Raw genomic sequence first — 16,106 nt, 5'->3', positions numbered from 1 at the left:
TCATCTGGTTGAGGCGGCCAAATATGGATCAGATTCCGATCAGAGAATCAGGAGTAGAGAAGAGATTCTTGATAATAAGGTGTTTATTTATCTTGTATATGCATCTGGGTTATGCATCTGTGCTTGTATATGATCTACAGAAAGAAATAAAGAGAAATCATTTACAATAATATTCGTTGAATATACATGTCTCCTTGCATGAATTCCACTCAGAAAATAAACAAACATAAAATATATTCCAGTTAAATGTCAATATTAATAATAAGGAAGTAAACAAAAATACAGTAGTACACAGCTGTAAACAAACACTCGTGCTGTGTCGGAGAAAAACACTAGCGTGTCTGGTGATGACTCATCAGATTAGTTCGGCAGATTACAGCCGAAACAAACGGTCAAATCCAAGCAATATAAACATAAGAAATTACCAATCACATGCACGTCACATACTAATAAGGTATAGATATATATATATATACACTTACATGTATTGCATAAACGCATTTACACAGAACGAAACCACCAGCATAAACAATGATTCACCGTCATCTTCTACCGGAGTGCGTCGCTAATAAAGGAACGTGTAGGAAACAATAAACAAACATTAGTTCCTAGGACAGGCTTTCTTACACCTCCTATGGACTGGATACATGCACCATTTTGCTCCAGTTGAGTTCCCCTTTAGCCGAACCCTGTTATACCTGTTGAACTTGTGCTAGGCTGGGTCCATATGTTGCGATCCCTACGGCGATCCCATATGTGTATTCTTCCACGGTACGGCTCCCTCCAGCGAGCCTGTGTCTTCCCTTGGCAGAGCCTGCTCTGCCGTCACTGACCAGTTGCGTCTCCCCCCTGTTATCGGCTGGAGCCACCTCAGTGACATTCCATATGTTGTACTGCCCGCTAATTCGCTCTGTCCATATGTGTTATTCTCCACGTTACCTCCCTACAGGCAGGATGTGGCTTCCGCAGCATATATGTCTTCCAACGAAAGGTAATGCTTTCCCAGTGGTCTTGTGGAATAGCAGTGACTTTCCTGGCCTAAGCCCTGTCCTATCTCCGCCTCAATATGCAGAGGATCAGGAGGCTTTTGTCTAGGCACTGGAAAGTGGCAGCACTAGTGGCCAGTTAGCCAGTTAGCAGGAGACCTACACAATATAAAACACAAAACTAAGTATTTTGAACACCCGGTAGAAAAAATATACATCAATAATTATTCATACTTACAGGTTGGGATTCCAAGGAGCAAATTGGTCCAAATAAACTGGGTACTGACCCATCTGAGAAGCAGTCGTTAGTAAAATGAAGGGACTATAGCAAAGGTTTGGGATTATACTGCTGTGGTATCTTGATAAAGATGAATTTTAACCACTGATTCTTCACAGCCTCATCCTTTGGAAGTGAAAATAAACCGAATTTACTTTCACAGCGGAGAGCACAGTGTCTTGACAACATGATATCTACATGAACGAGCTACAGCAATATGTCCTGTCCATGCAGAACATAGGCGAGCATTATGCAAATGTGGTAAGTTGTGATGTGTGAACTTCATGAAAATAGATTCGAATTCCAAACTACTCCAAATAGGGGCACTTTAAACTGACGAATAATCTGTACAGATTTATTGAAATTTGGGCTTTGAATTATGTTTTGTGCACAGTGGATCATGAAAATGAGCTGCTATTAAATTTATGATGAGTTTTTGTGACTATTAAAAAAAGTTTGCTAAATCCTCCTAAATGAGGATTGTAAAATTGTATTCAATAATTTGCTAAATTTATGATAGTTTTTGTGTGGGTATATATGCGTATGTATGTACATTTGAGAAGATAGACGTGTATGAGATTTTATTTATTTATTAATTATATTACATGTTTTTTTTCTTTTTCTAATTAATTATTATATTTGTAAATATAAAAGTTGTTATGGTTAAATATTGGTTGTGGTATGTCTATACAGTGTTATTCTAAATAAAGGTGTGTTAAAGGTCTCTCTCTCTCTCTCTCTCTCTCTCTCTCTCTCTCGATTTAGTGGCAAACCTGTGAGCCTTTTGTTGAAATGTTAGCCAATACAGACGGATTACGCCACTAGGCAGCAGCGATATATAAAGGGGGCTGTTAGCCGCATTTGTACAGTTGAAAAAGACATGCTTAGGTATCAACAGTGAAGCAGGTAGCTGGTAAAAAGATTTGAAAACACAAATAGAAATGCATTAAGGAACGTTTTTAATTTTTTTTTTTTTTATAGCCGTCGCTTTGTCCGTATAAAATGGAATACATCATCTCCTGAAAAGCGTCTTTAATCCTGTTTTAGATAGCTAATTCGTTACTCGAATAAAATTTCTCAAGATAAATACAACAGTGTCTCGCAAAGCCACGAGGAAAACCGTTGGTCCTGACCATTTAACATAATGACAAGGTATAACTTTTTATTGTGCTTAACGGTTCTTATTTCTTTGGGACTGTCCGGGAGCGATGAGCCGGACCTCTTTCTGCCTCCAGTGAGCGAGATGTCCTCGGAAGCTGGAGTCTCTCTTTTTGATGTGGAGGATGTGGACTCTCCTGAGTGTTCCGCGTGCGTTTGGAGAGAACAGAGCAAAGTCTTACGGCTGGAAACAATCAAATCACAAATCCTTAGCAAACTGCGCTTAAAACAAGCGCCCAACATCAGCAGAGAGGTGGTTAATCAGCTTCTTCCCAAAGCACCTCCGCTGCAACAGCTCCTGGACCATCATGACTTCCAGGGGGACGCATCCTCCCTAGATGATTTCTTGGACACCGATGAGTATCACGCCACCACCGAGTCAGTCATCACCATGGCCTCAGAGCGTGAGTTACAAAACTTAAAATTGTTAAGTTGTTTCAGTTATACTGCTTAAAATAATGACCGTTTAATCAAAAACACGCTCAGTGTTCTTTGCTTCCTTTAAATGTGAATTTATAGACTACGCAACTATTTAAAAGTAGTGTCAAATTGCCTTTTATTTATTTAAATATGGTATAAGTGACAGTTGCATAAGGGTGGTCATGAAAGACATGGATTCATGAAAAAAATACAGTGCACAAAAGTAGCCCATGTCTAAATATTTTTTTAAGTATTTTATTATTTATACAAAGATATTTACACATATAGCCTACAAATATATAAATGTAATCTATGAGTGACCGCTAATCATTTTGAAAGCTGTCTTCACTTGGTTGCGCCCGTGTCCGTGTAATAATTCAATAATGACAATGTAATTTAAGTCATGACAGGCAGATGCGCTGAATGTAACCACGTTCGAACACATTATAGCCTACTAAATTATGTTAAAAATAAAGAGCAGTAGCCTATTGCAGCAGATTATTAATTAGAGAGTTGCATTATAAATGATGCGCTTTAAAGCAGTTGTGTCAGAACAAGCAGGTTCTCCTGCCGTTAGACTCTGCTAGAAAAAGTGTCCCAAAATACTATTGTTTCCCCTAAATAAGCAGCAGTGCCATACGACAGCACTTGCCTTTTAAATGTGAAGTTTATAGGCATAGCCCGTTTTTTCACATCAGTGGGGACACAAAGCCCGTGGAGGAGTTTTGGGTCGAGGGGAGTGTGTGACCTTTCCGCTGAGAATAGCCGGGGTTCAACAACATTTACACACATAATGTATTCCGCACAAGGCAGATGAAAAGCCAAGCAAATAATCCGTTTTTTTTTTCTGACCAGACTGAACAAAGATAGGTTTGTGTTCCCCTAACTAACCTCTGCGTTGATTGTCACACAGCCCACGTTCCCGCTGGCACAATGAACACGCTTGACATTCAGGGGACGAATCACATAAATGATCATTTAACGGCTGCAGAGCTCATAGATGCCTCTTATAAATAGCGTTTTGTTGTCAGAGATTATTGTTGTAGCTGTGCAGTATGAGAGCAGCATGAAAAACTGACTTTTATACCAGGATGGTTCAACGAGTGCATTTGCCCATGTAAATGTAACTTACATTTTAAGGTCTTGTTCCAGTCATCTTTCTGTTCTGTTTTAGTTTATGTAGAGGATTCTTGTTGGTTCTTAATCTAAAAGTTCTATTGGATATTGTAGTGTAATCTTTAACAGAAGCCTTGTTGTGTTGGATTAATGTCTACATATGAATTCAAGGAAATCTCAATAGGGACTATTAGAGTTTTAAAGTCTTTTAAATTAATTTTAGCCTACCTTTCAACTTCTTTTGATGTCAGGGATTATACATGTCTAATAGTTCAATTTAGAATTAGTTAATCTTATACCTATAAAATACAGAAATATTTGTTTTCACTTTGTTCATAATTTTAATATCATACAAATTAAAGTCTTTTGATTTTTGATTTTAACATTTTGATACTTTGTAGTTTTTCACAGTATATCTTTACTTATTTTGTTCATTATTTTTCAGCAATCCTTGTTTCTTCTGCTTCCCTCTACCATCATTGTATTCTTGATCATCTCCCAATCACTTTGTTTAAACATATGCACTCAAACCACCAAAAATAAGTGACTAATAAAATAGTACATATCAAATTTACGATATTCAATTGTGAAATAGACACGGTACTCAAAACATTGCTTCTCTAGTAAGTGCAATGGGAAGTGCCAAGTATTAAAATAAGATTTCCCCACTGTTACCAGCTTATATTTTGGGTGTCAGATGTTGTGGTGGATATTGTGTTTAAATGTTGCACTGGTAGGTTTTGCTCTGCCTCTGTTTTGAATTTCACTGTGCACAGGCAAGAGTAGAAAATCGACCCTTGGAACTCATTTGTCACCTGTCTATTTAGAACATATCTTCCTCCCTTGTCAGTGTGCTTTCATAACTGTCAGTGGTTTTTGTTTTGTTTTTTGTCAGTAATTTGTCGGCTTACACCCTCAACCCCCCTCCCACACAATCACCTACCAACCTCCCTTCTACATTGATTTCACTGACTTGTTTAACTAATTACAATGTGCTAAAATACATTTCCAAATGGTGGTCACTATGCTTTGCTAATGGCCTGAAAGTTATAAGAGGATGATTTACCACAGAAATAAAATTTAAATTGCCATAACTTCTCTTTTTGTTCCCCAAATATTTTACTCTGTAGTACACTCCCAAAGAAACACATTCATCAAGTCAGAGAGGAAAAGGCCTCCTATTGACAAGAAGGGTCAGAGAGTTCACAGCAATGTGATATATTGGATGAGGAGCCAATTAACCTCTTCAGGTCTTTTTCTTTGACCGCAAAAGAGAACTAGTAGATTAAACACTACTACCCCCACCTAAAATGTCAAAAAGGACGGGTAGGAGATTAAACAACACTACCAAATGCTGCCTCCCCCACCTAAAATGTCTCTTTCTCTCTCACACACAAAGTCACATGCAGACTTATATACACACACATTCACAAACACTAACCCACTAACCACTCCCAACTAGAAAAAAACCCAAAGGTCTTTTATTGTGTTGACCCTATAAAAGGGTAATTTCCTGAAGGTGCAGGAACCATAAACATTAGGAGAGAGAATGCTAAAAAGACAAGACGGTTGTCCGACCATCCCCTGATCAATGGGAAGTGTGTGGGAAGTGTTTTTTTTTTTTTTTTTTACTATTAATTAACCATGTGAACACCTGTGTCTGAGACTACTTTCATTCTTTCCTGTTCATCTAAGAGGATGAAAGAGGGATAGAATAAAGGAAGAAAGCAAGCTTGTGTTGAAAACTTTTCATTTCCTGTTTTGTAAACATAAAATAAAAAGTGAAGAAGTAAAAGTGCTGTAGAAATAACACCAACAAATGTAGTCAAAAAAATATTTTTTTGGGGGGTGGGTTGGGGGGCTAATAAACGTTCAATGGAACTGAAGTCTATTATACCCTGGGTACAATTTCACTGCTCTCTCAAGAATGCCTCTCTTTCTTTCATTCATTCTCTTTCCTCTTCCCACGGTTCAATGCTTCTCCTCCCCTACTGGAGCAATTCCAGACCCAGACAAGCAGGTACTGAAGTCATCACATGCAACATATAAAACTGTATATTTGAACATAATAAATACAGCCCTTTAAGTAAAAAATAATGTACATATATACTGAAAACTCAAAAGTTGTGTAGTATTTTGTAGCAAACTTAAAATATTTAAGGACTATGTTATAAAGCTCTCCATAGAGTCAGAAATGTAATGCATGAGCTTACACTAATGCGAGTATAATCTCAGTATATCAATCTCATGCTGTATCTGTCTTTTCCATTTAAAGACAAGATTTAAAAGTTGCACACAGAACATATTACACCTGAACATGATATATAATTTGATGGTGATGAAATTGAGGCACTACTATAGTTGACATTTGGAGAAATGCTTTTGCTGTATATTTCACTATACATTTCTCTTGCATTGGGATTGTTGAGGAAGAGGGCATTTTGGGTATTGTCTGGTAATTTGCATATATATATATATATATATATATATATATATATATATTTATATATTTATTTTTTTAGCTACAAATAAATAAAAGTTTATAATGTTGTGATTCATCTCCTGGATGGTTTGGTTCATGGTTTATAACACTTAAACAAAGACTTTTAAAAATGAATGGAAAAAATACTGTTGCAGCTTGGCACTATTGCCAGAGGTTTATGTGTGTGAATCGATGTGGTATTAGAATGTAATGACCAGTTGTTTAGCAACGAATAACTAATCATAAACTTGCATCATTAAATACACATTGTAAAGTCACAGAAACTTTCACATGCTTTATTTCATTTCTACATTTGAGTGAAAAATATTCTACAAATTGAACTGAAGAAGAGAGAAGACAAGGCTAATGCCTTTAAACAGGCTGTGTGCTTTGTTCATCCAGTCAATGATACTGACATACATAGACATATGCAAATGCATGATCTCTTGAGTTTTCGTGAGTATTTTTACATAAAGTGTGGTTCTACCACACGTACATTTACTTACGTTTTCACACACACTGTAACATACAATATTGACGAATTTGCAGATAAAATCCTCTACATTCAATTCAATTTAATTTCCTAATGTATTGGAGAGAAATGTAGTAGCACGTTGATCTGAAGTTGTGGGTCTTTCATGCAGAGAACTCTCCTCATGTGTTTTCAATTTGCATAATAATGCATTTAAAATCTAGTGGCCAAACGTATCATTACAAGTTCACAATGCTGTTTCAGATAAAAATATAATGTGGATAACATTGAATAAATGTCTTTTTGCCAGGTTAGATACTGATAATTAATCACTCAAAGCCCTTTATCTAATGGTGCATTCAAGTCCTCGTGGGAAGTCGTGTTTACGATGTCAGGTACATCAAGTCACTTTCGTCGGAGCAAGATGGTGGTGTACCTTATTTAACTACACAAAAATACAGCACAGTTTTTAAACTCTACTTCTAGAAAACAAAGAACAAAGAATGTGTATCAGGTGTGTTTTGCTTTTTAATGTTTTTAATTAATTTATGAAGCCACTGTAAACTTATTGTTACATATTATATTGTTTTATGACAATGCTATTATATTTTGTGCAGGAATTTATTTTGTTGTAAATAAAAAAGCTTGACAATGTCACTGCTAATTACCTAATACTGTGGTATTCTGCCACGTTTCTCATTGACACACCCCCAAATCGGAAAAATCAGGGATTAAAGAAAATCCAGAGCTTCCCACTCATATTTACTACTTTGTGGTGGTGTTCATGTGCGTTCAACTCGTAAATATGATATTTTCGACATGACTTAACATATGAACTCACCATAAACCTCTTAACTTAACTGTTGGACTCGCACATCCACCATGTTTGTAGTTTTTTAACAGTTCACCACCTTGGAATTATAAGGTTCTATCTGCATTCTGAGCACTTTTGAGATACACTAGCTTCAAAGTTTTGGCATTCTTCTTTTGTGGATAGACCGTTTTTAGCTTTATAAAAAAAGTCACAAAATGTACACAACTTAAAAATAAATAAATCACATAATGTAAATAAGTTGTCACAGAATAAAATTATGTGAATAACTTTTGACAAAATGTCAGATAGAACCTTACAATTCCAAGGTGACAAGTTTTTATCCGTGCTTGTAGTTCTAATCTAATCCTCGTCCAACACGCAATGTGTTGTGGACAGTATTAGCCATTAGAGTGTGCATGGAGTGTGCAGATTGCGACAGGCAGTGTTTTGGGTGATGTGCATTTGAATTATAAACTTCACAGAGTGGATGGAGATAAGATTTTCAGCCATTACTTAAATTCTGCTCTGTACTGCATACAAAACTATTTTATTCCACCAGAATGGACTGCGACTGCAACACATTATCGTCAACTACTTTTGGTACCGCTTTTGACATTTTTGCAAAACAATGTATTATTATGATTCCACTTGTCTGTCTGTTAGGCCATTTCTAAATATTTTTATGAAATGGTTATGGGTAGGTTTAGAGGTAGGAGTGGGATTAGCAGCTCAAAATATCTTTTTAATGCTATATTGTTACTAAAAGTGTCATTTTCCTACACATTTCTGTCCACTTTATATATCCTTTTTTTTTATATAAAATGGTTGTGTTTGGTTTTCTGGGGTAGGGTTAGGGGATCTACAATTTATCTATAAAATGGTAAAAGGTAAATTATACACCTATCTTTATGATATAAAAAATTGGTAAATATTTTACCTTTCTTTAAATGTTGTCAGTATGTCCACATTGTACATTTCAGCATTCATTGTACATTTCAGCATTTTGCATCTGAAAATGTTACATATTGATACCTACGTATTAACAATGAGACCAGGCTGGCAAATAATAGCGTTATACCAGATGTATAAAGCAAACTCTGGACTAACCAAGGATTTACAGTGAGCTGTGGAAAACCATTTTAAGTGTGAAAAACAAGTTGATTAACATGATAAACAGCCACCAGCGAAATGTGAATTGCAGCTATTATTTATTTATTTAATTTATTTATTAATAAAAAACACTTTAGGGCTGGGGTAATTCAACAATGCTGAGCATCTCTGTTGAGTAATATCAGGAAAATATGCACCATCACATATGGGATATACAGAGAGAAAACAAGGAGCACAGAGGTCAGAAGATGCCCCCTTTTTCATTGTCAGTCATCTAATTTTCAGTGCCAAAAAGAAAAATAATGTCAGCAAACATGAATATAAATTGATTCATTTCATGAATTATTTATTTGGACAGATTGCCATTTAAAATTAGGCCACAACAATGATCTGTGAGCCAAAGGGGAACCAAAAAAAAGAAGAAAAAAAAAAAGAAGAAAATGTTATGGCTCAGATGTTATTTAAAAAAAAAATGGAAACTGAAATGGAGGCACACATGCATATATCAAGCTTTAGTCTTATCAGCAGTCTTTAGACAGCTTTGGACTCATCAGTTAATATATATATTTTTAAGAGTATTTAGAATTATGCATAAAACATTATTAATGTCCTGACCCAAAAAAGTAAATGTAAATGTCGAACAAACTACATTATATCTACATTTTTGTGTAAACAAAATTGTCAGGATTTAATAGATTGTAAGTGTTTTTATTCATAAAAAATAAAATGTTTGTGGGGACATTTTAATGTGTTTTTGTTTTTGTTTTTTTACTCTAAATACATTTGGGTTATTGTAATGGCACCATATTGCTCAGATGGCCCCGTTTAATAAATCAGCCAAATAAATCTGAGTTAGCATGTGAAACTAAAACTACATATAGCTGTTTTATACAAGTGCACAGATATAAACCGAGTTTTCCTTTTTCTGTTTTTAGGTAAAAGACAGGGAAAAGCACTCTACAAAATTAAACGGACTACTGTTGTATGTAATGGTAAACCTTTAAAACACACATTATTGCACAACATTTTAATTAGGTTTATAGTTTAGGGAAACTATAGTCAGTTCTCTTATCATTCTTATTGTGACAAATCTGCAAGATTTGCATAGAATTTTGGAGCCTATGGATCAGCCATCTGTCAAGATATTTGTTTGTCTGTTTATACTGCTGTTGTGGACTTGATATTTAATTTCTGAAATAGTCCTATATCAAGACACTTTTTTGTGTGTATAGTTTTTAAATATGGTTTTAGTTTCTAGTTTCATGTACAATCAACTGTAAGATTGTGCTCTTAATTACCTTAATCACTGTTTCTTGATCCTGGTGGTTCCAATGTGTCCCTTAATACATGGTGAGTCTGCATGAGCATGCTCATAAGCAATCTCATATCTGCACTTTTGTATATGTATTATTTTTGTTTTATGAATGCAATGGGCACTTTTACACTTTTAGTACACTAGCTAAATACCCTATTATTATGGGGAACATGTAGGACATGCTTTTGTTGAGCGTGGGGGGCTGCGCTGCTAAAACTGTGATAGGAGTCTTGTGCCTGGCTCTGTCCCCCAGGAGTATTCTGAATGAGGGTGTCACTTGCGGTCTGGTACCCCCCATTTTCCCAACACACACCATTCCTCTGTCCCGTGTCCTCCCCCACTTATGCTCTCCGATCTCCTGGGATAAGGGGGCCAAACAAAGAAGGAGTGAGGCGGCATAGGCTGGGATGGCGGGGTGGGGAGCTCTGTGGCCCCTGTCTTATTAGAAGGGTCGTGAATGTGTCAGAATGATTAATTTGCAGAGGTGCACAGGGATACCCTTGAGCCACATTTATCCAGAGTCTGAGCTCTCTAGCACACACATCCCCTGATGTGTTTAGTTGATATTTGGAAAATTAAGAAAAGAAAATATGAATATAATGCATGCAAATAAAATTTTGACCTAGCTATACCACCACTCAAAAACTATAACAACAGGTAATAACATTACTGAATTTTTAACAAAATTCTGACATTTAAGTGTGAAATAGTTTTATCCCCTCCCCCATCCATCATTCAGTACCAGATAACTAAATGTCATTATTTATAATGTTTTTGTTTTGTTTTTAAAAGCATATTCATTTCACCACAGAGCATCAGCCTTTACCATCAAACTATCTGTAATCAACATATATCAAAATACTGCTTATCAACTACAATTGGAGCTTTAATAGATCAGAAGACAATGTAGATATCTTTAATGGAATAACAATCTTCAGGGCTTAAAGGGTTAGTTCACCCAAAAATGAAAATTCCGTCATCATTTACTTCACCTACATTGTCGTTCCAATGCTGTAAGACTTTTGTTTATCTTCGTAACACAAATTAAGATATTTTTAATGACATCTGTGAGTGATTCTGTCCTTCCATTGACAGCTATGCAATTAGCACTTTGACGATTGTACAGCTAATGCCTATGAATTGAGTGGTTTATTCCAAATTTTCTGAAGTCTGTTCAGCTTTATACGCTGAACAGACTTAATTTAGGCTTTTATTCACATAGAAATATTCATCAACGAACACATCAGTTATGGTAAACAGAAGCTCAAGCATGTTTGCATGACGTGCTAATGAGGTTCATTCTCATGTGTTATGTAGCACAATTGAGCTTCGACAAGAGGTTTGTTCACGCACGTCAAGCAGGTTCGGTTGAGCTTCTGTTTATGTTCTTTGATCAATGTTTAAATGTGAATAAAAGCCTAAATTCAATCTGTTCATCATATAAAGTGATCGTGTCTCTTCAGAAAATTTGGACTTTTTCAAGCAAACTTACTGATATTGTACTTCAAATTTTGACGAGTCATAGCTCAGAGGATTTCGCAGAAACGTGTGATTTACCACATTTGTAGAGGCTGACAGGCTCTGTAAGAACGTACCTCACAATGGGGTAAAAGCTGCACCCCTGGGGGGCAGGAGCTGCCCAAAGTTCCCCATTGACTTACTATGGTGTAGGACAGCCCATGAAATGCATGCGTTTTTCCTACTATGGTAAATTGCATAGGGATTTTGTATTGAACATAGCTCTGGATCACTGTGTCATAGAGACAAGGGGGTGGGCTCATTTTACTCAGACGACCAATCAGTCTCTCAGGATCATTGTGAAGCTATCAAGCCACATCCTAGCAAGCATTTAGAGCACCTCAGCAACAAGTTCCATAGACTTTCATTGAAATAGATCAAAGGGATATCTCCGGATAGAAGTGTCATAGAAACACGAGGGTGGTCTCGTTTGTCTCGGGGCAGCAAACAGCCAATCATGAATCACCTCAACACTTCCTAGCCCCTCCCTAGCAACCATTGTCAAGCACCTTAGCAACCAAAATCCATAGAGGGATATCTTCCATTCTGAATGTCATAGAGGCATGGGAGTTGGTTTATATCATTCATACTGACAAGCAAACTTTGGAGTTTCATGATTGGCAGCTGCCAAGCCACTCCCTAGCAACCAAACAGAGTACCCTAGCAACCATTTTGCAAGACCTATTTCTCTGCATCAGAACATCGTATAGAGATGGGGGTTGGCTCTTTTGACTCATGCTAGCAAACAGGACTTCCAACATGCTACACATGTTAGCAGTGAATAGCTACATGCTAATAGCGATTAGGTAAGTGCTAAATCATGCCAAGAAAATGCTAAGAACTCCAATAGTAACCATCTGTGACAACTACCAACCACCTAGTAATACCATAGCAACCGCCCTGAACACCCTAGCAATCGCCTAGAAATGCCATAGCAACCACCCAGAACACCCTAGCAACTGCCTAGCAATGCCCTAGCAACCACCCATAATACCCTAGCAACCGCCTAGAAACACCATAGCAACCACCTAGCAACACCCTAGCAACCACTAAGAATACCCTAGTAACCGCCTAGCAACACCATAGCAACCACCCAGAACACCTTAGCAACACTATAGCAACCACCCAGAACATCCTAGCAACGCCCAAGCAAACACCCACAATAACCTAGCAATCGCCCAGCAACACCATAGCAACCACCCATAACACCCTAGCAACCGCCTAGCAATGCCCTAGCAACTACCCAGAACACCCTAGCAACCGCATAGCAACCACACAGAACAGCCTAGCAACACCATAGCAACCACCTAGAACACCCTAGCAACTGCCTAGCAATGCCCTAGCAACCACCCGGAAAACCTTAGAAAAACCGCATAGCAACCGCCCAGAACACCATAGCAACTGCCTAGTAACACCATAGCAAACACCCAGAACACCATAGCAACAGCCTAGCATCACCCTAGCAACCACCCAGAATACCCTAGCAACCACATAGCAACACCATAGCAACCCACTAGAAACACCCTAGCAACCGAGTGGCAAGTTTTGCCACTGCAAGCACCCACTCACATTTTCTTCAGGAAATGTACATTCTAGTTAAGTTGGCTTGAGAGAGCCAACTTACTGATATTGTAGTTAAGTTGGCTTGAGATAGCCAACTTACTGAAATCCTATTTAAACTTATTATTAAAGGTCCCCTATTATGCAAAATTCACTTTTGCATGCTGTTTGGACATAAATGTGTGTTGGCAGTGTGTGTACACAACCAGCCAATAGTGATAAAAATCCACTCACTCCTTTTTTATTAATCCCCATAAATGATCAGCAGTGTCTCCCAACGACCTGTTTTCAGAATGCTGTTTTAGTGACGTCACTAAGCACAGGCCCCGCCCACGAGTGTTGACAGACACTGCGTTTCAACATAGACCCGCCCTGATCGAGTTCACAGCTGCTGCACTGACGAGAATGTCTCCCAAGAGTTGTAGGTGTTGTGTGGCTGGATGTATTAATCCACATAGCACTCTCTATTTACTCCCGAAATCTGAGGCAGCCAAGACGAGGTGGAATTATTTTGTTTTTAAAGAAAATGCTCCCTCAACTCTACCCAAATTCGTTTATGTACTTGCGCACTTCTTATAACTTACTGTGTTTACTCAGCTCTTACGGTGATTTTCTGAAGTAAAACTGACGCTTCATCTTTTGTGTGATGTACAATAAACTTTATTAAACTCATCAGTATATGTTTGATCATCATTCGGACCTGGTCCGAAACAGCAGACTTGTAGGCTATTAATAATGGATACATACAAGCAGATGACAAATACGTTATAACCGTAATTAAACTACTAAACTATACCTGTTCCATCTCTATACAGCACTCTGACTCTGTAGGCATTATTGTCCGACTCGAAATGAACACCGTTACTGAGAGTTTCTGATATTATCATCATTCCGTGAGATGAAATTGTCCTGAGAGACTGAGCGCGAGCTCATGAAGCTCCGCCCCCTGGGCCGTCCAGCAGCAGCTTATTTGCATTTAAAGGGCACACACTAAAACAGCGCGTTTTTCTGAGCCCCAAAAAATGACAATTTAAACATGCTGTAAAAATGATCTGTTGGGTATTTTAAGCTAAAACTTCACATACACACTCTGGGGACATCAGAGACTTATTTTACATCTTGTGAAAAGGGGCATAATACAGGACCTTTAAGTTGGCTTGAGAAAGCCAACTTACTGAAATCCTATTTAAACTTATTATTATTCTTTTTCTGACCCTAAATTTTCTGACTCTAACTCCTCCTAGAGATTTAACTCTACTACATACTTCATACTTCATATCTATCTATCTAATATAGTTATTTCTAACTAATCTATCTTTCTTTCTTTCTCTTTCTTTCTAACTAATCTTTCTTTCTCTTTCTTTCTAACTAATCTATCTTTCTTTATTTCTTTCTAACTAATAAATCTTTCTTTCTTTCTCTTTCTTTCTAACTAATCTATCTTTCTTTCTCTTTCTTTCTAACTAACTAATCAATCTTTCTCTCTCCCTTTCTCTCCCTTTCTTTCTTTCTTTCTTTCTTTCTTTCTTTCTATCTATCTATCTATCTATCTATCTATCTATCTATCTATCTATCTATCTATCTTTCTAATCAACCTTTTTTGTCTTTCTTTCTTTCTCTTTCTTTCTTTCTTTCTTTCTTTCTTTCTTTCTTTCTTTCTAACTAATCAATCTTTCTTTCTTTCTTTCTAACTAATCTTTCTTTCTTTCTAACTAATCATTTTTTCTTTCTAACTAATCCTTCTTTCTAACTAACTAACTAATCTTTCTTTCTTTCTTTCTTTCTTTCTTTCTTTCTTTCTTTCTTTCTTTCTTTCTTTCTATCTATCTATCTATCTTTCTTTCTAATCAACCTTTTTTTTCTTTCTTTCTTTTTCTTTCTTTCTTTCTTTCTTTCTTTCTTTCTTTCTTTCTTTCTAACTAATCAATCTTTCTTTCTTTCTTTCTTTCTTTCTAACTAATCTTTTTTTCTTTCTAACTAATCTTTCTTTCTAACTAACTAATCTTTCTTTCTTTCTTTCTTTCTTTCTTTCTAACTAATCTTTTTCTTTCTAACTAATCTTTCTTTCTTTCTTTCTTTCTTTCTTCAAACTTCTAACTACTTTAAACTTCTTCAAAATCTCTGGTCCGGCTTTCTCAAGCCAACTTAAAGTTTGTCTCAACAAACTTTTTTTTCTAGTTATTATTCTTTTTCTGACCCAAAATGACTCTAACTCCTCAGCTTTAACTCTACATACTCCAAACTCGGCTCAGACACTCAGACTGTTCTGACTTAGTGTGCTATATCTTTTCTAACTGATCGGACTTACGGTTTTCCTAAAAATGACGATCAAAACTCGGAAAAACTCCCATTGACTTAACATTGCGGAATGTTCAGATTTTCACTCCCCAACTGCCAAAAATTCAAATCTAAACTCCTTGAAACACTAGACTAAATCAAACTGCCATTCTATATACTATATGAGCCATTGAGACTTATATAAACTAATAAACTCATCTATCTACTTCAAACTATTTTTAACTTCAAACTACTTTAAACTTAAAACTAAATTAAACTTCAAACTAATTTTAAACTTTAAACTTCAAACTAATTTAAACTTTAAACTAATTTAAACTTCAAATTGCAAAAGTGTGTGCATGTGTGAGTGTATGTGCGTGAGTCCGTGTGTGTGTGTGTCTGTTTGTGTGTGTGTGTGTGTGTGTGAGCGAGTTAGTGTGTGAGTGTGTGCATGTGTGAGTGTATGTGCGTGAGTGTGTGTGTGTGAGAGAGTGTGTGTGAGTTAGTGAGTGTGTCTGTGTGTGTCTGCTTGTGTGAGTGTGTGTGTGTGTGTGTGTGTGAGAGAGAGTGTGTGCGAGTTAGTGAGCGTGTCTGTGTGTGT

General features: G+C 36.7%; 1 protein-coding gene across 1 annotated transcript in view; it reads left to right on the top strand.

Moving 5' to 3' along the window:
• Nucleotides 1-2,407: 2,407 nt before the first annotated feature.
• gdf11 (growth differentiation factor 11) overlaps nucleotides 2,408-16,106 on the top strand; it is a gene marked incomplete at its 5' end in the record, with an annotated part of 99,859 nt that continues 86,160 nt past the window's right edge. The window contains one exon of the mRNA XM_084100460.1: nucleotides 2,408-2,825. Within this exon, the coding sequence (XP_083956586.1) occupies nucleotides 2,408-2,825 (418 nt within the window). The remainder of the gene's footprint in view (nucleotides 2,826-16,106) is intronic.

The sequence above is a fragment of the Abramis brama genome (assembly GCF_963993115.1).
Source record: "Abramis brama genome assembly, chromosome: 23".
NCBI lineage: Eukaryota > Metazoa > Chordata > Actinopteri > Cypriniformes > Leuciscidae > Abramis > Abramis brama.
This window is presented reverse-complemented; position numbering and strand designations above follow the sequence as displayed.